We start from the raw sequence: 24,630 nt of genomic DNA, 5'->3' as shown, positions 1-24,630 counted from the left end.
CATCAGCAATGTTCCTCTGCTGGAGACAGGCTGAGCTCTGCTGCTGCCCAAGTGGCACCTACCAACCCATTTCTGGAATTCTTTCCCTCAGGTCCTTGATTGCCATGGGGATTTGGGCCTGATCCCTCTGGAATTCAGCAGGGAATTTCCCCAGTGGGGTCCCTGTGGTCAGAATCACATCTGCTGCAGAGGAGTGCAGAACATAACACACGTGGGGCTCTGCTGAGGGCAGCCTGACCTGAATCCAAAAAAGTGAGAGAAAGAGTGCGAGATTTATCTTAGGAAAGGAACAATTCAGCCTTCTTCACTGCCTCAGGAAATAATGCCGTGGATACACCTAAGAAATCAAATAGCACTTGGGAGATGGGTAAAAATAATCTTGTAAGTAGAATTGAATGCTTGAAATGGATGTCCCAACAACACAGTTTGAAAGTAGAGGGAGTTTTTAACTCTTGTCAGTGCTCTTCCCAAATAATCTGCACTGTTACTGCTAATTGGCATAAACCTTGCCCGTAATACCCATAGCAGAGATTTGCACACAATCCATTGCTAATCCTATAAACTGGTGAGGTTGATAAAGTGGGTTGCTCTGGGCATTGCTAATTTTATTTCCATGCTTTCACTTGCTATCATTCATTAACCCCCAAACGGCAGGCTGGGCTGTGTGCACAAACAAGAGAGCAACATCATCTTATTAGGGGCTGTAACCATGAGTGGGAAATTACAACATGATGAATATATGTACACAATTCAAATGGGATGCCTTTTCTTGTGTGTTTCTGTGATGCTACCAGCTGAAAAAAAAAAAAAAAAACCAAAAAAAAAAAACCAAACAAAAAACACCCCAAAAAAAAAAAAAAAAAACAAACCCACCAAAACCAAGTTCTCATCAGCACATTCAAAATTCAATCTAGTACAAGGAAATTATTTTTCACGTGTACCCAAGGCACCACCAGATGGGACACAGCTGCTGTTTGTATCCCATTATTTGTTTCAAAGTACCTGTTTCACATTGTTCCAATTCTGCCCCACACACAGCTCCAGGAGCAGCTCTCAAGCCTTGATCTCATGACAAGGGCTCAGAGTTGCTCTCTGGGTGTGGTGCTCGCCAGGGTAAACCCAAAATTCCCCCAAATTTTGGGACATCCCTCATCAGCATTAGAGGAGCTGCAAAGGATGGAATAAAAGCACCCCAGGGCTCTTCAGAGATGTCCTTTAACACAGAATTGGAGTGGATGCCTGTAACACAGTGGCAGAGCTTACAAAAGTGATATTTTATTTCTGATTCAATATAGGTGAGTTGAAATGGGATTAAATGGGCTCTTTAAATGGCATTACAAAGGCAAAGGCTCAGGTCATAAGATTTCCCAATTTCCATTTGCATCCTGAAGAGAAGAAAAAAATCTGTTCTGGAGAAGACTGGGAACTTTTTCTGCCACTCTTGTCCTAAATCTTACATGCAGTGGCCAGAATAGCACTTTTTTGTTATGAGTCAAGATGTTATTGTGATGTAATGTTTAGTTCTATGACCACCTGGTGGTCCTTAAATAAATGTATATTTATTTATACAGTCTGGGTTTGCTCCCAGTGAAGGAGATCTGGGTGCAAAGCAGCATCTCACTGAGTTTGGTTTGCACACATGGTCAGAGCCCTGCTGAATAAAACTGTGACTTAATCAAGCACACCCAGGGACAATGGGTGCATCTAGGGGACCAGATGAGATAACCAGAGGAAAGGGAAGCAGAGTTCTCAGTAAAAACTGAAATACAAGTCAGCTTCGGTAAGTGACTTTAATACTTGCCTTGCTGTTACAAAGAAGTGAAAAGGAGTTGCAAAGAAAATGTACCATTCATTATCTAAGGCTGATTTTCTAGGCAGCCAGTATTTTTCTTTTGTCTAAGAAGGCTGCCTTGGAACAAAAACAAGACAATAATGTAGATTATGTATTCTCTGGGGGAAAGAAACAAAATATTTAGCCTGGACTACAAAGGGAGAAGAGTGTCAGGTTTTTAAAGTTACTCCGACATGTTTGAGTTCAAGACAGCAAAAGCAAAATGCTTGTTAAGCTGCTGTAGTGTGCAAGCATCAGGGCTGAGTTGATGTTCCAGGAATTGACTGCACCAGCGTGTTAATTGTCAGGACATGAGTCCCTAATTCTTTTATAAGGATGCTCGTTGTTGCCTTATTTGGTTACAGATGTTTCACTGCCTGGGCACACAGGGAAATAAGAGAAAGTTGTTTTAGCACAGTGACATTTTAGTGAACTCCAGCACCGTATTCCAGATGGAAATGTATATTCTGAACAAGATTTCTTCAGAGACACCAAGGAAAGCACAACACTGGTTTTGTTACAATTACCTCTCTCCACTTATCCCTGCTATCCCAAGCCTCAGAAATGCTGTTTTTCTGCAGTTCTTGAGCCCGACTGGAATTGCAGACATTCAGTGTTTCTTAAAAAAGCTCAGCCCTGGCTGTCTGTGCTGGATGTTTATGGGAGTGCTGCAGCAAATTGAAAGCACACCACTGAGGGGAGGGAGAGGCTGATACTGCTGGATTACCTGTCAGAAATGATCTGGCTCTGAGATGAAAGGGGAAGGCAGCAAAGGGAGGCCGTAAAACATTTGAGGGGGAAAAATGAAAAATACAAAGTTTCAGAAGTGCTGTCAGTGTAATCAGGGAGTGAAGCCCGAGTGATGCTCTGTGGAATTCTCCCGTGGATTTGCACCAAGAGGCTCATGTGTCAGTGTGGCTTTGGCCCTTCTGTTTACATTCTTGCTTGTGACTGCATCCTCAGTCTCTGTGCAGTATCTACATATCTGTTTATGTGTGAGCAACATTCCTGTCCTGAGCAGACAACAAACCTTGTTTCTTTCTTGGCATCCACAACAAAATTAAACCCTGAAACAAACAAACAAACAAACAAAAACCCCACAATGACAAGCCAACCAAACAAAAAACGTGCATTTTTAATGGGTATTATTAATGTGTCAGCTTTGCTGAACCTAGCAAAGGGTTATTTAACATCCTTTTGTTTAACTGTAGTTGCAGAGTTACTGATCACAGTCACAGAGAGGACTCAGAATGCTTTGACCCAGGCCTGGTGGGCACATAATTAGGATCAGAAGCTGACTCAAAACCTGCCAAGGAACAAGAAACTCTTTTGTGCAGAGGTGAGGATCAGCAGGAAGGGTCAGGGGAGGAAAGAAGCTAAAATATCCACCCCTGGAAAGGTGAAGAGCACCGTGAGGTGCTCCCTGCGTTCCTTCCTGCCTCACACCAGAGTGCCGGGGGGATGACCAGCTCAGCCCATTCCTGTGGCACTGCGTGGCAGGTGCCAGGCTGGTGTCCTGCACACCAGCAGAAAGGATCCATTTATCCTGGAAATGACACTCAGTCTCTAGGGGAGAGGGCTGGGAAGAGCTGGAGAGCGAAGGATGGGTGAAGAGCTGATGAATTCATGCGGCAGCGGACGGAGGAGTTAAAAATCCTGATGCATCCTTCCTGTGGTTCAAACAAGCAAAGCAACACCCAATTATCCCAGAGAGTGCACAAAGGGAATGTCAGTGAGTGCAGCCATCTGCAGCAGGCTGATCTGGGAGCCCTGCAGCCACCTCTGCACCATTCCAGAGGTGGAATGTGCTGTTTCCTAGAGACTGGCAAAGAAACAGATACACTTCTGCTTGTAAGTCTCTGGCCACCTCCTGTTTCCATCATATATCTCTGGGGGGAATCTCATAGCAATTAGTTTCTAATTGCTTCAGTAGTCTACAACTGATTTGATGAGAAATGCCATGCAAATGTAATGGTTCTTGCATGTTGCACAGGAGCAGAAATTAATTGCATCATAATTTTAAAAACTCATGTTCTTTCCATTCCCCCTTCTTCCATCACATAATATTTTATATTGCAAAAAGGAAGGTCAAATACTACAAAGTCGTGTTTTTGTTTCTCTAATCAGGCGCTCCGCTGTGGCTGCTCAGTGGCACAGACCCACCCTGATGTGCTCTGTGTTTATTGCTGAGCTGTAATTGGAGTGGTTGCTCCCCAGACCAGTGTGAGCCCTGCGATGCCTCTCCCAGGTGCTGTTTAGCTGGGGTAGGAAGGTTTTAACCTCCTGCCTTCTGGAATCCCGCCAGTAAATCAACTGCATCTTGGGATCATCTCCAAATGAAATTTGCTTGCCACGCAGCAGCGAGGAGACGTGATGGGAGTGTAAAACAGGACAATTTTTCACTGCAGAAATACTTGAACTCACTCCAGACAATTATGCAGCCTGCCATTTTACACATCATCTATTTCACTATTCCTGCATCAATTATTCCATTAACGTTGCTGCACACTAAGCTAGAACCTGTCACTGGTCCTGCAGATGTGGAAGGGATGAAATGCATTGCAAAAAAAGGCAAAAATAGGTATTTTCACGTGAAAGGCTTTGGGACATCCATTTCAGCAGCCTCTCAACATGTGCTATACAAAGTATTTTTATCTCCCAGCCTGTTAATTTCTACCCTAATATGGTTTAGCTCAGGACATAAAGCTGAATTTTCCACTACTCTGTTTGCTGACAGCTGAGTTGAAAAGAACTGTTAATTAGGAAAAAAAATATTAATAGCTTTATTCAAAGATTAACAGAAATTAGGGTGAAAACAAAACTCTTCTGATAGGGAGGGGATATGCATTTGCTGTAAATTCAGGATATCTCCCAAAACACAAAGAACAGGTTCAGAATTATAATTAAGGAAGAAAATTTAGCTCCCTGGAAGAACAGCTTGATAACAATTGTTACTTTCCTTTAGATTTCATGTAGCATCTGTTACAATTTAATTTTTAAAGGCCACCATTTTTAATTCCCATTAATCTCCAGAATTACAGTGTGATAAAGATCCTAGCAAACAGTGAAATGTAACGAGTCAAAATGCCTCTAGGAGCCTTTACAGAATATTTAAGGAATTGAGCAACAGCACTGATGCTTTGAGTGAGATGAAATGAAAACCAGTGTAAATTAGACACAGACCAGTTGCATCTTCCCATGTAATTCAAGAATTTGGCTGACTTGGATCCATTGGCTGTAAATGAATTTTTACTGCTGGAGGATGGGACATTTGTCCCTCAGCAGGTTTGGAGATGTGTTAGGAAACGTTACTTGGAGGTTGAATATTTCACACGGGTGTCTTTTTTCCATGAAGGTTGATAGCAGCAAGTAAAAATATCAACTCCTCAACATGTCCCTCGATGGGGAGGTGTGAAAGATTTTAGAGATGTACAAAACAGAGGGACAGACCCTGTACCTGTGCCCAGGCCCCTCACATCCCAAAGGATTGGGGCACACACCCTGTACCTGTGTCTGCCCTGGGCTGGGAAGCCCAGGATGGCACAGAGGAGGCCAAAAACATTTGCCAAAGTGCCAAATAAGATGGAGGGAAAGCATTTATCCCGTTGCTTTCTTGATTTATTGTGTTTTGTTGTTTGTTTTTTATTTTTTATTGCCACTCTTGAAAAGAAGGTGACGTAGGCCAAACAAGGCCAGGCTGTTGTGTCTTTTAGAGTGAGATTTGTGAGGGTTTTGTGACTCACTCAACCTAACCAACATATTCTGTCTTCCACAAGTGCCAAGGAGGACGAGGGTGTCCCTTAGGAAATGTGTCAGTGTGCTGCTGTGCCAGGAGAGACACAGCCAGTGCAAAATCTGCTCCTCCAAAGGAGTGCTGGAACCTGACTTGAACTGAAATGTCCCCGAACTGTCCTGATGCCCTGATAAAAACAGCAAGTCTGACTCTCCTTTCTCCCCAGCACCTATTTTGGAAGGAAGTTACTGATGTCAGCAGGATGTGGGACAACCTCAAATAACCCCATTTCTCAGAGAGGCTGCCTCAGTGAGTAAAACACATCCACATCCACAGGGAAACGAAATCATATTTGATGTCGTTTCCTTTGTCACTCTGGGTGACTAGCGAAGACAGAATTTTCTCTCGTGTCTCTTTACACCACATCACAGAGGATGTAGGAACAAATCCAGCTACTTTGTGTAATCTCCATTTCTCCAGACCTTTATTGGTGCTGGGATGCTGCCCTGGCTGCGTGCTGGGCAGCAGTTGGGAAGAAGGGGTGGGTTAAAGACAGTGGGTTTACTCCTGGAAATGGAAATGCATGGATACAGCAGTTTTGTCCCAAACCACTCCATCCTGGCGCGGGTTTGTGTTGTAAGCAGGGTGAGGATCTGTTTCCCAAGATCTCCTCATCACTGTCAGTGCCTCATTCAAGAGAGACCTGCACGAAGCTGAACAACAGCCTTCCCCTTCTGTGAAACTGCACAACAGGATCAGCAACAGCTGTAGATTTTAGGGGTTTTTTTGAGTTGGAAATCCCATTAATGGATATTCCAGCCTCACCTTTACAGGCTCCCTGTGTCCTTACTTTCAAGACTCCCATTTCTATTAATCCTGTTTGACCTTGGCCATGTGGTTGTGCTACTTCCAAAGTCTCTGCTGCTCTTCTGTCATCCAAAAGTACAGTTTCCTCTCAAGAGTGATGAGGGGATGCTGATTAGGATGCAGTTTTCTGAATTCCTAAGGGCAACCTGTTCTGGGGCTACTTGTGTTGGCAATCTCTCCTTTCAAAGTCAATCTGTCACCCAGAATTCCTCGTTTTATGGTTTTCCAGTGGAGAAATGGTAATGTTTTATATATTGGTTTGCATGGCCGTGCTCTTTGTTCCCCCAAACTTCACAGCACGTTTATCCTCGGCGTAATACCCTCATGAATGCAAGAACAAGTCTTTCTTCTGGTTAAAAAGAATCAACAGCCTGAATATCTGTTTCACAGTCTCCTCCATATGTATAGGGAATGGGGATAACAAACTAACCTTTCTCCCAGAGGCTAATTGGATTTCACACAGTTTGGAAGCACCACTAATTCATCAGAGATATTAAAATTCAGCTTTAACATTCCTACTGGGTAGCTTGCCTATTGACCTCCCTCCCTCCTGCTTTTTGTTCCATTCTGTTTCAAACCTACCCATTTCCAGTACTTAAATAAACAGGCACTGTGTGCTGCAGCCCCTTGAGAGCTGCATTTCTTCATGCATGAAGTCTTACAAGCTGCTGTGGACATACATGCATGAATGTTTCTTCTTCCACTTAAATAAGCATCACAAATGCTTATCCTAGAAATAATGCATATTGGTCAGGAGCTGGTGCCCCTACTCTGGTTCAGTTGCCTCATAAAGTGGGTGTAAGCATTCATGATCAACCTGCTGGAGTTATACAGCCTAATTAAGAGGATCTGCATTTTTCAGCAACAAAAAGCTGTAAAGATTCTTTCTGGCATTAAAGAAAACATTTGATCGTCTTGACTGGCCCAGAACTTTCTCTTCTGTAGGTGAGAAAGGAAGGAAAAAACCTCTACAGGAGAGTGGAGTTTGATTGTTTCAATCAAACTGTGTAGGTAGGGCCTGAATGGTCTCTGTGAACACAAGAAAAAGTTGAGATCTCTGAATAATGCATGAAGGAATGGAAAAATCTCTGTGTTTCTGTTGAGAGGTCACAGAGAAACCCAGAGGTGACTTTTCCTGCCCTTCACAGTGAGTGCGGGGACAGCGTGGCCATGGTCTGGCTGGGTCTCCACGTGGACATTTGGTGGCCCAGGGGGGCAGAGATGGAAGAAGAGGTGACAGAGGCCCCTTCCCTCACTGCTGGGTGGCTCAGAAAAGGGCTCCCCAAAGTGCAATTAAAATATCTGTGTGGCACGGGCTGGGCATGCAGGAGTGCTCTGGGTCCACTTTGGAATGTTAATATTTGTGGTTTTCCTGCTCCTCTTTTTATTGCTTATCAATTTTAAGCAGTATTATTTTCAGGAAAGCGGATAAGTAATTCTCTTTCTGTGAATGCAAATGTGGAATCTATTGAGTGGGTGTGTGCGTACTTTAAAGAAATAATTGAATCCAAACATCTCTTATTTTTAAATGCAGGAAACCAGAATCTAATAAAATGTAAATCAATTCAGTGTCTGCTTTGGGGCTTGCAGTCCTCAGACTGTTAAAAAGAAAAATGCATTAAGTGCAGTGCGTTCCAATACCAACATCTTTATTTTCCATTGCATTGCCTTAACCCTTCAGTCTTCTGAAATCTTTTTCTTTGTGGGTGTGTGGTGAAGAGCTTACTGCCCATGTTCATCAATTCCTATATCCCTCCTGAATCTTTCTGTGGGTCAGTCTGAGCGTGTTTGGTTTCTGGGCTGTGCTTTGCTGATTGCAGACACCCAAGTGACACATCATAAAGCACAATTTTCTTTGTGGTTTGGGACTTTGGCTCCTCAGACCTGAAACAAACAGGTCACTGCCAGCCTGACTTGGAGTACAGCTGATGGAGGGTAAATAAACCCCTGAGATTGCTGGTGTGAGTTAAAACAGAGTTTAAAGAGGTTTTAGTGACATTTTCAGCTCAGTTAACTCTTGCTGCCTGTCTGGCTGCTGGTCTGACTTGCTCAGCTTGGTGCTGAGAGAGAAAGGACAGGAGCAGGCACATTAATTGTATTTATCTGATGATTGGACATGCTCAATTTTACAGCACTTATCCAAGCAGCCTAGAAAAGACTGTGCCTTAATTCAGCTCTGCTCTTACAGGCTGTGGTCTTTTTGGCCCTTTTTTGGCTTTTTCTGTAGACAGTTTTCCCCCTGTTCTGGCCTTTGGAAGCCTACAAGCTGAAGAACTGTGATGATTTAAAGAAAGCAAGTGGAGATCTGTTTTCTTTGAACATAACCATTAGATTTGCAGAAACTTAGGGACTTTGAAGCTACTTATGTACTTATCACTGTTCTGCTGCCTAAATTCCTAAATGGGAGATGCCAGAGAGGATGGTTTACAAAATCATTGTGACTGAGGGAGAGAGCTGAAAATAAGAACACTTTCTGACTGAAAAGGACATTTCTCTGAAGGGTGAAAGGACAGTTCTGTTCACCCTCTGTCACTGCTGTGCCCACGTTTGTCCTGGAGTGACAGAGGGACACTGAGGGACAGTGAGGGACAGTGTCCATCAGCTGTGAGGGACAGCGAGGGGCAAAAGGAGCTGAGAAATCCCAACCCTTCAAAGCACCCCAGGCTCTGCACTGCTGGGTAATTCAGGCTAAGGCTGAAGTCCTCAAACTTTTTATTTCTAATTCTTTTTAATTGTTTTATTTATTAATAAATTACCATTTCTAAGTAGTGCTGCTGCCTCCTGGAGGAAGCTGGGAACAGCCAGTTACTCTGAGCTGTGCCAGGGTAGATCCTGTGGTTTTACTGCTCCTTTTCCAGGTGAACTCAGAATTTCTGCCTGTGCCAGCGCAGGCATTTCAGCAAACTGTGAGCTCACATCCAGGGATGTGTGTGAGGCAAGCTCCATTTTGTCAAAATCCTGAAAAATGCTTAGTTCTACAAGTGCTGTATTCAAATGAGGCAGGGGCTCAGCAGCTCTCACAAGGCTGCAGCTTTTCCTCTCTGCAATTAAAATTGCTGCAGCAGACACTGATGGACTGTCACTGCAGAAATCCCAGCTAGGCTGTCCTCTCAGGGAAGCTTTTTCTCATATAAGCAGAGAAGGATTTCATTTAACAAGGAAAACCTAAGGAATTGCAAACTAATCTCTACAACCTTCCATTTCTTCCATAATATATATTATAAGGGTTTTTAAAGATCAGACCTTGGCACAAAGAAAAATGCTACCATCAGATCTATTAGAAATAATGACTTTGTAAGAAATAAATTTGTGCCTCATCGACTGGGGTGTGAAGATATGATTTCCTTCCTTGGAATTGCTTAAGCTACAGGAATTGGAGAGCAAACATTTCATGCAGTATGATCCTTTCCCAAGTCAATATTGTCCTTTCAATCCTGAATTTCAAATTCAATATTATCCTCCCTTAAACAAAGGCATGCTTGGAAATCAATGCTATTTATCTTGTCTACTGTAGCTATAAACACAGTTTAATTTTTGTTATAGATGAAAAATGCTTGTAGACTGAAAACTGCAGAAAGACAAATTCTTCCTATTTTGCTGGTTCCTGGTGTCATTGCTGAGGCTGCATCACAACAGCCACCAACAAAATCACCATTTTCAAGTGGCAGCATTGCTCCTTGCACTCTGGCTACTATTGGGTTTTGTCTTGTGCTTTAATAAATTTATAAACAAAAGCAAACCACAGCATTTAAAAAAAAAATATTTTCAGGTTATCATCTGGGGTAAATTTTTTGTTGCTATGATCCTTCTTTCAGGGTTGTTTTTTTTTGGTTTTTTTTCCCATAGTGTTCCAGGTGAATTATTGGATATAATTAGAGTGATAGATCAGAGTAAGCTAAAGTAGAAAATATTCTTTTAAAAAGTCCACACTGCTTGGGGGGAGACTCGTATTACATTTATTTATCTATTTATTTATTTATTTGTTTGTTTATTTATTTTAATGGAGAAAATATCAGAAAAAAGACCTCAGAAGAATGGGGAGAATGTTATTTGGGAGCCACTAAAAGCCTCAACAACATTGCTGCAGGCAGAGGTTTGGCCTTGCCTGTCAAGAACAGCCTTTAAACATTCCATACTGGTTAATGGGGTCTCAATCCAGTTATCCCAGCATGGCCCCCACTGCCCAGCTTCATGTCCTTCAGGGATGAGCTTTATCCTGGTGAGTTTCTTCTTTCCATGCACCCCTCAGACAAGCTGGCTCTCAGATCCAGCAGAGAAGTCCCATGTTTTCCCAAAGAAAGTTTACTCCAGTGACATCCTGCGGGCAGGAACCCATCTGGGACGTGTTTCAGGGACTCAGAGCAGTGATCAAGGACTGGGGTTGAATAAACAAAAGGTAAATAGAAAATACCACACACGTGGTGAACATAAGCAGCAGAGCATCAGCCCCCCTAGGACAGGAGCCCAGTTATTTTCTGAATTTTGCAATGTTTTGCACTGTTTAAGGAGAGGGGGGTTGGGTTTTGGTTGTCCTTTCTACTGCGTTGTGGTGAGCTCTTAGCAGTAGAAGTTACAACAGGAACCCAAAAAGGAACAAATAAGGCAAAGACAGAAGTGATTGTTTCCTGAATATTCGGAGTAGATTATTGAATTCTCTGCCAGCCTCCAGTGCTCAGCCAGCTGTTCATAAAATACACGTAACAACTGCTCTCTGGAGGGACAGGCGTGCAGAAAAGTGAATTGCAAGTATCTCTGTTTGAAATGCAGTCAGGTTCCTGTCCTTGGACACTCTGGGACTTCTCCACCGTGGTTGGACCCTTGGACCTGAAGATTCTCTTGATTGCCTGGACTTTCTTTTCGTGTGGGGTGGTTGTGGGCAGTCGAGGACAAAATCCACACTTGATCTGGAGACATCAAAAGCAGACAAAAAGCATCTGTGGGTTCTTTCTGATTTCATGCAAAAGGCTGGGAGATTTTTGAAGCCTTTTGATCCAAGTTTAGATCACAAATTTAACTGCACAGTGGAGCAGAGCAACCCACGGGTCTTTTCAGTGGCACAAGTGTAGTACTTAGCATTCAGATGGGAACTCGTGTGCTGAGCCAAACCCAATTATTTGCAAATGAACCGGTGCCACACATCCTCAGGGGGAGGGCTGTAATACCAAGTGCTGGTTTGAAATGTCATCTTTTCTTTGGGAGAATTCTCTACAGATGAAGTTAGCTATTTTCAATCTAATTTTAGACAATCAGAAATAGGAATTCACTGGAGTTAGCAGAGAAAATTCTAACTCTGACCATCAAAGCCTTGGCAGATTTTAGCCTGCTCCATTTTAAAAGTCATGACAATGTGAAAAACAGGCTTTTCTCTACGGTTTGGCATTGTAACCAGTGCTGGCACTCACGGGCAGTGCTTTAATTATACATTATACTAACCAGTGTGAAATACTGAGCCTTATTAAGATAGCCAAAAGCCTTCTTTAGAGTTGATTTATTAGAGCTTGAAATTAACTTTTCACAGTCCAGCTCCAAGAGATCAGCAGATAGAGAAGTTCAGCTCTGCCTCCAGCCCAGGGTTATCTCCAGTGCTCTCTCCAGTCCCTCCCAGTGCCCAGCCATGGTGGAACACTGGTCAGCAGCAGCAGCTCCCAGCCTCTGCCTCCTTTACAAACACCAGTGCTGACCCTGTGCTTGCTTGGAATGGTTTCCTGGGAAAGTGGAGCTTTAGGAAGCCACCCTGGGCTCTGCTGGGTGCTCGGGGGTGTGGCTGCCCCGGGCTGGCTCTGCTGGAGCTGTTCCATGCTGGGGTGATTGCAGACGGGCACTTTTGCTGCTCCTGACACAATATTTGTTCAGCATATATCTGGGATATCAGGATATTGTTAGGAATTGTTAAAGCAAGTCCATCATCTGCAGATCTCTGCCAGCTGAATATGGAGAGGAGCTCCCAGCCTGATGGGATTTTAAATTTTTCTCTCAGCAACCTGAAAGCATTTTCACATTTCCAAACTCCCAAGTATCAGTTCTCTGATTAAATCTGTGTATCGGGGGCTCCCACATCTTGTGCTTTATTTCTGTTTGATGCTGCAAGGCAAGGCAGAGTTTGGAGCTCCAGGTGCTGCAAAATAAAACTTCCTCCTATTGAGGATGGCAAAAATGGGGGGAGCAAGGCACTCAGGGAGGGAGAGGCTGGCACAACACCTGCAGTAAATCTGGATTTAAATGGTGCTGGGGTAAGAATGTTGTCCTGTCGTGCTTTGGGTCTGTCCCAATAGCACAGATAAACATTTTGGCTTTAAAATTTGTCACCAGGATTGCTCAGGAGGAGTCACAGCTCTACATCTGTGCTTATACCCAGTGATTCTCTGAGGTTTTAGGCTCTGTGGGTACCAAGACACCCCCCAGCACAGGCAGTGGTGTCACAGCCCTGCCAGTGTGGCACGGGGGCACCTCTGCTCTTATTTCAGATGTAGCTGTGTCATTCCTTGAGGTGACTGATGTATCCTGTCAGCTGGGTGGGAAATGCCAAACCTCCAAGAACTTGCAAGGGATTTGTTTGGGGTTTTTATCTCTGGTTTTGGGGTTTTTTTTTAATGATTCTGTCAGGCTTGACCTGCCCTGGGCAGTTGTGTGATGAGCACCAGCCCTAGGGAAAGCAGGACCACATTAACGTGGGGTGGGGGGACAGCAGAGAGGCAGAGCCCCCTTCTGCTTCACCAAAGCTGAGCCCATCAGAACGCTGCCAATTAACAATAAAATGAATGACTTTGCTCTCTCTGTAGGTGACCTGTCTCCACGATTTCTTTGGGGATGATGATGTGTTTATCGCCTGTGGTCCAGAAAAGTTTCGCTATGCACAGGATGACTTTTCCCTGGATGAAAGCGGTAACATCAAACACACACTGCGCTTTTATTTCATTCCCATCCCCTTGCTCCTATCTGATCATAATGCTGCATGCTTTTGTTCTGGCTTTTTAAGACCCAGTACATGGAATTTAACATCCTTTTGGGATACTTATCCAGTCAGCAGTATTATAATCAGGCAAATACTGACTGAGGTATAGTCAGAATAAATTAATTCCTACAGCATTTTGACATTTACTGCAAAATCTGGGAGTGTTTATGCTTTCAACTTTCTCCAGTCACATTCAGATAGATGCATTTTTCTTGAGAACTAATCATCCTTATGTAGACACATGCATATTAAAAATGGAAACAAGCAACAGTTGAAATAAAAGATCACATTTCCACTGCTTACTTCTGCTGATTCAAAAAGCAGAGCAATAATTCCCTTTTGGGGGCATGACTGGGACAGCACTGTTATTTTTCCTTGTCACCACTGCCAGCAGAAGTCTGTAATAATGGGAGTCTCTGTGATCAATTACACCATGAAATCTTTGATTTTACAGAATATACAGAGCTTGCTTGTAGGACTTACCACCCACCCCACCTGGCAACTGTATCCACCTGTCTGCAGGTGCCAGTGAGTGCAGCAAGAGGAAATTCATGTCATTTTAACCATTTAAACTAAAAAAATGTGGTCTCCAAACATCTAGGCACACTTCCCAAAGCTCTAGGTGGGCTGTGTAAGGAAGACAAGCCCCATCCTGTCCTATATGCTGCAAACTGGCTCTGTTTTGAGGACCAAAGAGGATTTTTGCTGGATGCCAGGAAGCCAAGCAGCCTCTAATCTCCAAACACCAAGTTTTTTATTACTCCTTTGCAAGCCTGATTTTATTTTAGTGCTGCTACTTCTGACCTGTGTACTCCAGATGAACCCATTTGATGGTCTTGGGGTAATTCAAAGGAAGTTTCCAAGGTTCAGCAGAGACTTTGCAGGCAGAGAATAAAGCCTGTGTCAGGCTGGGGAAGTGATCTGTAAGCTGAGCTTCACGTTGTTTTTCACCACTCAGCAGTTGAGTCAGCTCCACAGGGAGCTCCACGCTGGAAAACAGCTTGGATGCAGTCCTGGCAGAACAACTGCATGGAAAGCCCAGCTCTCTGCCTTCACTCCTGGGCACTGCTCACTTCTCCAGCTTGGATTTCTCGGGCAGGAAGAAGCCAAGTTTGCTGTTGGGAAGGCAGTGAGCTGCTCCAGAGGTGTTTCAGGGGAGCCTGGCAGCTCTCAGGGAGCAGATGAGGAGCCTCAGCAGTGTTTCCCCACTGTACACCCATCACCCTTCCTCGTTCCGAGGCAGATGCTGCCAGGAGAGCTGCAAATCCTGAGGTTTTGCAGATGAGTGTCACTTAATAAAATCTCCTCTGTCATGGGCAAATTTCCCTTGCCTGTTTGGATGACACACACCAGGATTGCTGGTTATTATGTTCACTCTGGCAGGACGTCAGGAAACAAAAAGAGAAACAGCACAAGAGAGGATTATGTCATCTTTTTCCTCCTGGCTGCCCACCACAGCTTCCACCCTCTAATCCTGCTGCTGAGCACCTCCCAGATGACATTGCTCTGTCCCTGTTGTACCCACTGGTTTCAGCATGGTGGAAATGTCACACTTGGGTGACATTTCAAGGCCTTTTCACACCAACCTCAGCACAGCCAGGTTTCCACCTCCTGCAAAAGCTCAGGGATTGCCTCTGGTGTACTGACACTTGCCAAGGGCTGAGCTGGAGGAATTCCTCAGAGTCAGCCTTTCTGTGCTGGAAAATGCAAAGCCAGGTTTCCTTCCAAGGAATTACTCCCCTGGGAAGAACATAAATTTGGAAGCTCTTGCAAAGACCTAACATGAAGTATTTTTAGTTTTGGGGTTTTTTTTTTGGTAAGTAATTCAGGTGACTAAACACAACTGCCTGACACCCTTTGAGTCCCCCCACAACATTAGTACTGCTCTTCGTATATAAAAAATTGGAGCTATATTGGGGCTGGACCTCTACAAGCCTTTCTGTGACATCAACTGTGAGAATTCAAGTATTTTTGAAGGAAAAAAACCCACAACTTTTTCTACCCCTGATTTACCATTTCCAAAATTGATTTAGCAGGAGAGAAAATAAGCTGACTGAGGGTTTAATTCTTGCCATGCAGCATCCTTGGAGCACAAGGCCTCCTCTCCTGACATTCTTTTGCTGCATGGCCCAACAGCAAAACTCTCTCTCCAACCACCCAGAAGGAGCAGAGATGAAGCCTTGGCTGGCTGAGAATGAGGAAAGCCTGGGGAAAAATTTAAGGCAATTACATTTTCGTAGATACACTGATATATAATTAAATAACACATACATTTAGGTCAGACAGTTTGCTTTTGGTTGACCAATTATTTATCTGCTCTGTGCTGCCTTAATTCCTTTGGGGACCCCATCCCAGGGGGTCCTCAGTGTGGAGCACGTGAGGCTGAGCTGAACTTTTCCATAAAAAACTGCCTGCATGTGGAACACGTAATTCACATCTGGAAAAAGGACACATTTTTCACATCTTGGTGAGGACAAGCTGTTGGAGAAGATGAGGTGGAACCAGCTAACATTTGACAAAAGGAAATCCCTTTTTTATTGCCTTCTTTTTAACTGGGTTAAGTTAATAACTTGAGGGGTGGAAAGTTCTTTTTTTTTTCTGTTAGCTCTCAATGTAAATAAAGCCTTGTTCTGAAGATCAGGCATGCCTGAAATCCTGGACACGTGGAGCTTTGTTAGCATTTCAGTTCCCCTCTGCAGGACTCTGTAGATCATGTTTACATTTTCCACTCTTCCTGGCCTATTTATTTTTTAAGAAAGCACAGTTGGGCTCCTCATCTGCTCACGTCTTCCAGTACATAAATCTGCTGGGCTTGTTTATACAAACCTTGCTGAAAGGGTCGAGTGGCCAGAACGGAGGATGTGTTTTTTAAAACCATTTTGTCTCCTTTGCTTTGTGCATCTGAAAAGTTGCAGCTTGTTGAGGACAGAAGAGGCTGGTTCCAGCTGGGTGAAAGCCTCCTGGGGCAGCTGCCCCATCTGCCACTTGGAGACTTTATTTATAGCACACCATAAGCTGCTTGCTGGCTTTCTGCACCTGCAGAAAGGGCTCTCATCATTCCTGGTACTGGTTACAGCAAATTAACTGGATTTTCTTGGCCTGAATGTTCCCTCAGTCAGTGTTGGCCATTTTCATCGTGCTCATGAGAGCCCAGGGAAGGGGAAGGGCAGAAAATGTTTGGTAGGACACAGGTAGGAGCCAGCCTGACACTCACAGAGTCTCAGCACCTCCTCTAGAGGAGCAGAGCTGTTCTCTTTGCCCTGCCCTTGGCGTTCTCCTTTCAGCCCTGGAGAACAAGGGGTGATATCGGCTTTTTTGGTGTTTCCTGCATCTCTCTGGGGACCAGGCACTGAGCTGGCACGGCTGTTTCACACCAGGGAGCAGCAGGGCCATAACCAGGTGGGTTTGTGTTTCCCCAGAGTGCCGGGTGATGAAGGGGAGCCCAGCAGGTGCCACGGGCAGCAAATCCTCCCCCACCCCTCAGAAGAGCTCGGCCAAGAGCCCCGCGCCCATGCGCCGCAGCAAGTCCCCGGCCGATTCAGGTAACCACCAAGATGGTGAGTGATTGTTTCTCGGTGTCTGGCTTTCACTGTGCTCAGGGGAAAGGCACAACCTCCCTGTGTTTGCAAAGGAAACTCGGGTGTCTTTTGGAAACGAGAAGCTACAGGGGTGCTTAATGAAGATTGGGAAGGAATCTCCTGGTTGGTGAAGCGCGGTTGTGGTTTGAGGTTGTTCCAGCCACAGTCTCACAGCCTCCCTCCCCAGAAATATCTTAAAAGAACTTTCTATTCCCCAGGCAGGAAATCAAGGCCCACAGTGCTCCCAGATGATCCCTGCAGATACAGAGTGATTAAGGGTAACCTCCTGTGCAAAGCAAACGGTGATTATTGCCCAGGTCAGGAGTGGCTCCTCGCAATCACTATTTAAAGGAGACCAGTGACCTTGCAATTGCAGAACTGCTGATGGGTTTATTGATGTGACACTGAGACACTCATTCAGTAATGGAAGAGAGGGAAAATGGGAATCTTAATTTGCTGCAGCAGCTTGCACCATTTGAAATGCCTCCCTCCTCCTTCAGCAGCACCTGGGTTGGCAGCACATGTGGAGAGCTGCAGGGCTGTCAGTCCAAGGCTGGGCTGCATGCTGCAGTAATTCTGGTAATTGATAGTTCTTAGAGTCATGGAGAGTTTCTGGGGTTATGATTGATCTCTCACCTGCCTGCCTGTTCTGTTCCAAAAGAGAACCAGACATGGCCTCTCACTGAAATGGCCAAATCATCATTAAACATGTCTGAGTTCCAGGAGAGCTTCACAGCTTGAGTTCAGGTGTCCCACAGCATCCACACAGGTGATATAAACCAGAAATTCCTTTTCACCATCATGCTAACATGCTGCATGTTTCATGGCAACATCACACAACAGCTGACCATCAGTAGAAATGGGATTATTAGACAGAAAAATCTCTTGGCAGTAGTCAGAAGGATTTCCCCCAAGAAGCAGTTAATTTGTTTAGGGTGTGTGGGTGTTCATCAGCTACCTAAAGAGACAGTGTGAGATTGGTTGGCAAATGCCAGGACTCTGAATTTAAAAAAAAAAATATTTCTCTCTAAGTGATTTTGGATTCATAAAGTTTTTCTTCAAGATTCCATTGTTGGCTACTCTCAAACTCAGGCTTGCCACAATTTAACCACTTCCACAATCCCAAATGCCTGCTGAAGCTGTGTAGGCACATTGAAGGCACCATGGGGAACGTGATGTTGGTTTACAAAAACCCAGAAGTGACACTCAGTGATGGGGGAGTCAGCTCATGCATGAGCAGCTTTAAACCTTCTCCACAAGCATCAGGTGCTGATTCCCACCAGAACCAGAGTTTACTGCATGAGCACAGAGTTTAATGTGAAATGGCAATTACTGTGTGCCTGATTTTAACTGACTGAGCGACTCCAGGCCCAGGATGGTGACTCATCTGATGAGCTTTAATGAACACACTTAGCAGAGCTTTTCAGGGGGAGATTAAAACAACCAGAAAGGCTGAACAATAACCAGTTCCTGGAGTTAAAGTCAGTAATGAAGAGCAAATCAGGTTTCTTTAATCCGTCCAGACAAGAGTCTTTCGTGCTTTCCTGTAATTTCAATAAAGGAAAAAATGCCACTTGTCCTGCTTAATGAGAATAAAAAAGACTGAGCTCTTTTAGTACTGAAAAATAGAAGACTCTTGTTTTCTCAGGACAGAGAGGAAAAAAAATATACCATTTTGTATTCTTGTATTGAATTGGTAATAAATTAAGTGGATTTACACATCTTTTAAGAATCAATATTTACATTTAGATGAGATTTGCAGTTATCACATTCAAAAAGCAAAGAAAGCTGAATGAAGTCTGATTAATAAAAGATGATCTGACCTATTTTTTTTCCCCCAGAATCTCACCCATTGAATGCGTGAAACTATTTAAAAGCAGTTTTACTTCAAATATATGCAATATTTCTGCTGTGTGTTTGCTCTCCTACCCACTTGTACCTTTTGTCTTTGTTGTCTTTCACTCTGCTGTGGTTGTCATGCGGAAACTCATGGGTGTTTCCTTGGTTTTCTGTTGTTTCTGTTCTTTCCAGTTCTTTTCTGTGTAGGTTTCTGTATCCTTTTTCCCACCAAGGGCTCCAAGGCCATTGTGACATATCTGGGCACTGATGTCTGTGCAGGTTTGGAGGGAAATCTTTGGGTGAGAGGAATCTGAACCCACCTCACAGTGAAGCGTCAGGGCCTCACTGGGAAAAGCTCAATCCCTTTAGGCAGCCAGAGCCCTTCAGCTCCCAGGATATCCAAAAAAGTGAGGTGGCAAATCCACAGAAGCAATTTAAACATTGTTTTCTTGGCACGGTGCTTTCCTTTTACCATGCAGTTGTTTAAATGAATGAATGAAAATTAAATGAATGAATGCAGAACAAAGAAGTGGCTCCTTGCTCTAAGGAGATGGGAACTCACCCCAATCCTTGTATTCCCAAGGGAAATCCTTCCTCCTTTCCCTCACTAACACCCAACCCATATCTGTACTTCCTAAGCAATGCCAGTGGATTTCTGGCAAAATTGGAGTTACAAAGCTTCTATGTATTTCTAACCTCATTTTTTCTTCCTAGGGAGTCAGCTTTCCTAAAAGACACAGCTTAAAGCAGTGAAATCCATACTGAACCACACCTGCAGGGCACCAGCCAATTCCTTCTCCTAACATGGCAGAGGAAAACTGGGCATAAGGAGAGGAGCCTCTGTGCTTCTGCTCTGATCCATGAGATTTAAATGGAGTAGGGTCAGCATGAAGTTTGGCAAAATTTCTTTAACAGACTGCTCCAATAAGGTGTCAGGCTAAGCAAAAGCCAGAGCTAAGTCTCAGGGGAGAAATACAGGAGAGAAAATAATGATGTCATTTGGCATTCTTTCTTTGTTATAAAAACTTGAATTTATCTTACACTACCTGACATGTCCAACAAGGGTTCAGTTGTATAAAAACATGTGCTGTGGTGGGAGAGCTTATGATTATTAAAACCAGCACAGAGTCAAAGGTACCTGAACTGAAATTTGGAAATGCCTTTGCCTTGATTTGGCTTGGGGAAAATATGAGCAGGGCTCTGAGGCTGCTGCAGGACTTTAATGTCTTAGTCCACTAATGGACAGAGGGACAAAAGCACATTCAGCAGGCAGCAGCAATTAGCAGACAGACCCAGAGTGTCCGTCTGTCCTGCTGCAGGGCTGCTCCCAGGGGTCATTATGGATGAGCCTGTCCAAAGGCAGCAGATGTCTGGGGAAAGCCATGATGCCTCAGCTTTTATGTTTTTCAGATTCTCTTCTGCTTTAGTGTGTGGGTCTGAGCTTCATATCAGGGGATGGTGAGCTCTCTGCACAGAGAGGGAGACAAAACAATTCCTTCTCCAGCTGGGCACCAAGGACAAATGATCCAAATCTCAGGCCCAGGAACACAAACAACGTGGGCTGGAGAGAGAAAAACAAGCAGGATGGGAGTGCATGGGCTAAAGCTGGAATGGGACAATGAACTCCAAGGTGCAAATGGAGCAGAACTGATCACAGTGAGAGACCCTGTGACCTGTGAGGCATTTTGTGACCATTTTGGTTCATTTTGGGTGCAGCCCTGGCTGGAATCTTTTGCTGCCCAGGGTGGATCCATTGAGGAGATCCTTTCAATAAATCCCTGCTTTATTCTTTAGCTCTGTCCAGCCTCTGTTGTAGGTCAGCCACATGGGACAGAGCAGCTTGTCCCCTGCTTGTCCCCTGCTTGTCCCCTGCTTGTCCCCTGCTTGTCCTGCTCGCTGCCAGCCCACAGGGCACACCCAGGAGAGATCCCCTCGCCAAACATGGGGGGAAAAGGGTGCCAGCACTGCAGAGCTGAGTGCCTGGAAGTTTGGAGGTGCCTGAGCAAAGGATGCCTGTGCAATGTGAGTTCTTCCATTCCTGAGGGTTTATTTTTCTGTCCTGAAGGGCAGGATGGCTCGTGCTCTCTGAACAAGCTGCTGTTTCTACATTTACTTCCTGCTGTCTTGTTCTGCTTGTTCCCTTTCTTTATTTTCTTGGTGGCACTTCAAACCCTGACCTGGAGACAAAACTATCCATGAATTTCATGGTCCTTCCTCTCACTCTTGTGGTGTACACGCTCCTCAGACTGGGATCTCGTTTGCAGAGTCCTGGGAACCCCAATCAAGCACGGGTTATTTACCTTATTTAACAAATTAGTAGAAATAGATATCGCCACACATTTTGAGCACTCACTGTGAGCCTTGGGCCCTGCTTTTCCCATTTCTGTTTGTGGACAGAAATGTGAGTTCAGAAGATGGATCTCACTAACCTCATTTGCAGCTCTTGGTGCTTATCACCAGTGGGAATTCGGATCCAGAGCCCAGGCCCCCCCAGCAGACCTAAGCAACACTCAGGGAACTGCTCCATGTGAGAAACCTGCCTAAAAAGGGTCTCAAAAAAGGCTGGGGAGGGACTTTTGACAAGGACATAGAGTGATAGGAGAAAGGGAGAATGGATTTCAGCTAAAGGAGGGCAGGTTTAGGTCTTAACAAGAAATTCTTTGCTGTGGGGGTGCCAGGGCAGCTGTGGCTGATCCTGGATCCCTGGAAGTGCCCAAGGACAGGGTGGACAGAGCTTGGAGCAGCCTGGGATGGTGGAAGGTGTCCCTGCCATGGCAGGGGTGGGATGGGATGAGCTTTAAGATCCCTTCCAACCCAAACCATTCTGTGATTCTGAAATATCTGTGGGGGAAGCAGACAGAGAATTCAGTTTACCTGGATCTCTCATCTCAAACATGACAGGAATATTCTCCATCCTCCCTCTCATGTGCTGGACAAGCCTGATTTCTCTCCTGAGTACAAACTGCCTCATACACAGGGGGAGGTGAGGATCCTGTGGAAAAAGGTGCACGTGCTCCTGCAATTAAAGGCTATGACATCTGCACTTTAAGGTAAATTGATGTTGCAGAGCAAATACAATGCCATGAATAAGCCATAATGCACAAAGAATAAAATGGTGGAAAAAACCCAAAGAATCAAAATGAAAGCTGGTTCTAAAGAACAGTTCCTAATAGCTGAGTGTAGGTGAGATCCTGAGCTACCCTAAATCATCAGCAGATTTTAGTGGAGCAGCAGTGTTTTGCACCACCTGGGACATGCTCTTTGCCTCCTGTTATTTTCTTGCATTTCAGTTCAAAGGAAATGCAGGCAAGTTTGCTTATGAACACTATTCTTCATTAGCAGGCAGAGAAAATTAAACTGGGCTTCTTCATTGTTGCTCCTGCTGCAAAATTCTGCTGTATTTGTGATGATATCCACCCGTCTTGTTCCATTTCTGATTTGGATGTCACATCTGGTTTTTTGTTGATGCTCATAAAATATTTACATGCCTGCTGTAGCACTTAAAACTCTCATTGTATTAGGGAATTTCTGTCCTGCCCTGCAGCAATTACATCCATTTTGCTGCACACTGGCTCTGCTGCTGTTCCAGTCTTGTTTGTGGAAAGGAAATTGGTGCTTCTTGCAGAGTTGTTAGGTGGCATTCTTCAGCTTGGGAAGGTTCGGTGACAATTGGAGATAAAGAAAGAGGCATTTTAGAAATTGGAAATGGATTCTGGCTAATGGAGATGATATCAGTCCTCTTGTTCCCCACATTTTCTTTAATAGGAAACACAAATTCACTCAGTGAAATAAAACATAAAAGAGATCCAAGTTCTTTTTTACTGAATTGCCTTCATTATTTGGCATATAGTTAGAGAACCTTACTTTTTTTCCCACCAGCCTGGAGGGCAGCTCATTTTGTAGAGTGGCACAGCTCAGTGAAGGGGCCAGCAGGAAACAGCTCCTGCCTTTCCAGAACAGGTTTTTTCCCCCTATCAATAAAGAATGGTTTGAGTGAGATAGGGAGGTGAAGTGTCACTCTGTTCCCCAATTATCTACAAATCATTATTTCTACCACCTTTAAAAAATATCCATTTCCTCAGTGAGGTGCATTTGTAATAGGAGAAAAGCTGTGTGTGATGAATCACCTCCTCTTCCAACAGAGGGGGAAGTGCATGGAAATGATGGATGTGAAGGCAGAGGAGCCACATCACCATGAATTTGTTGCTTTAAGGTGCTGGCAGCTCCTCCTTTGTCCCGGGGCTTTGAGCACATGTTTCTGTTCACACCTGTCTGACCTCTCTGCCTTTGCTGCAAACCTGAGCTACCCCCGTGCCTCACAAGGAGGTAACAGAGAAGAGGAGTGAAGCTTTCTTAGGCACTAAAGCAAGAGCTGTGCTGGTTTTGCTCTTAAAAATACAACATTCAAACATTTTACTCTATGATACTTTATACGCTTCTTCAGTCTCCTCCAGACACTCAAGTACTTGATGAATTACTGAACAAATCAGTAACTGAAGTTACTGATTTGTAGATTCAGCTGTTAAAATTGAAAGCACAATTCCATCAGGCTCTTTGGTCACTTAATCCCACCCACAGCAAACTACAGCCAGGGCATTCCAGGCTGCTGTTTGTCTAATTTTTAATGTGTGTAATTGACATCTGACATTGCTTGGGTGGGATTCAGGATATCTTCAGCCTCTGGTTTCCAGTCATGCCCTTAAACAGTTTGAGAACACAGAACTTGTCATTCTGTTTTTCTGGTGATATGTGCCTTAGATTGACTTGGTGAGTATTTGTTGTGTGAAGTATTGCTCCCTCAATTTATTTTGTATTTCACTGTATTTTGCAGTCACCCTGAGCAGCTGAAATCCTTGAGTTATGTTTATAGCTTTGCTGTTCACTTGTTTTTTTTTTTTCCTCCTGCCTAATATGAATAAACCATGGTGTTAAATGTTTGGAGACCTTCCATCTCCCCAAAGGAGAAAAATCTTCCCCTTGCTTGCCTGATTTCCAGCTTGTGTCTTGTTTTCTGCCAGCCAACGGGACCTCCAGCAGCCAGCTGTCCACACCCAAATCCAAGCAGTCCCCGATCTCCACGCCCACCAGCCCAGGGAGCCTCCGTAAGCACAAGGTATTACGTTTCTTATACCTTACTACACCTCCTTCTGCCTCAGCCCCGCAGCTTTGGGTGACACTCAAGTCATGGCCATATCCTCTGGAAGAATAACAACAGCTCCTGATGTTCAAACAGGGGAGTTTGGCCCTTTCCCTGTAAAAGTTGTCCTTTTGGGCAAGGTGGTGAGCAAAGCACTGGCCTGACTCCTCACCTGGACTTGCTAACGTGTGCTGGAGACCATCCAGAGGGATCAGAGGAGACAACTTACCTGTGAGCTTGTAGCACTGTTTGAAAAAAATCATTGATGGATGTGGTTTCATGTCAACCCTCCTGGCCTGAAAAGCCTCAAGTGTTGGCAAATCAGGCCCAGTAAAGAGCAGAAGCAACACAAATGTCACTGGAGCTCTGAGACATCAATTTAATGATGCTCCTCAAAAATTTAATTTTTTAAAATTATTTAAGGCCACGCTCTGTTTTACAGGAAGCAGGTGATTCTTACAGCTGGTGTGGTAATTGTGTTGTGGAACAGGCCAACAGGTAGCACAGCATCCTGGCAGAGATCAGGAAACCTGTGCTGGCTCATGGATAATTCATGTATTGATTTATTTAAAAGGCACAGCAGCTGTCACAGCTTTTTCAGTTCCTGTTATTCAGGACCACTCTGTGCTGAGTTCTGACTTTCATTTCCGTGGGCCTTTGCATTTCTGGGATAGCCACAATGCTGCTTCCAGC

The 24,630-nt window shown here is 44.4% G+C and overlaps 1 protein-coding gene across 4 annotated transcripts in view; it reads left to right on the top strand.

Annotated features, from left to right (window-relative positions):
* Positions 1-24,630, top strand: part of DCX (doublecortin) — a 63,358-nt gene that overhangs the window by 36,852 nt on the left and 1,876 nt on the right. The window contains exons 3-6 of one of the 4 annotated variants that reach the window (XM_053989911.1): positions 13,211-13,313; positions 16,803-16,925; positions 23,819-23,913; positions 24,078-24,080. In XM_053989911.1, coding sequence (XP_053845886.1) covers positions 13,211-13,313; positions 16,803-16,925; positions 23,819-23,913; positions 24,078-24,080 — 324 coding nt within the window. Of the gene's footprint in view, positions 1-13,210; positions 13,314-16,802; positions 16,941-23,818; positions 23,914-24,077; positions 24,081-24,630 lie in introns of all 4 variants that reach the window. The other 3 variants (XM_053989910.1, XM_053989912.1, XM_053989909.1) reach the window with 3 other exon arrangements.

This window comes from Vidua macroura, chromosome 14 (genome assembly GCF_024509145.1).
Source record: "Vidua macroura isolate BioBank_ID:100142 chromosome 14, ASM2450914v1, whole genome shotgun sequence".
NCBI classification, from domain to species: Eukaryota; Metazoa; Chordata; class Aves; order Passeriformes; family Viduidae; genus Vidua; species Vidua macroura.
The sequence above is the reverse complement of the archived record's forward strand: the minus strand, read 5'-3'. Positions and strand labels throughout refer to the sequence as shown.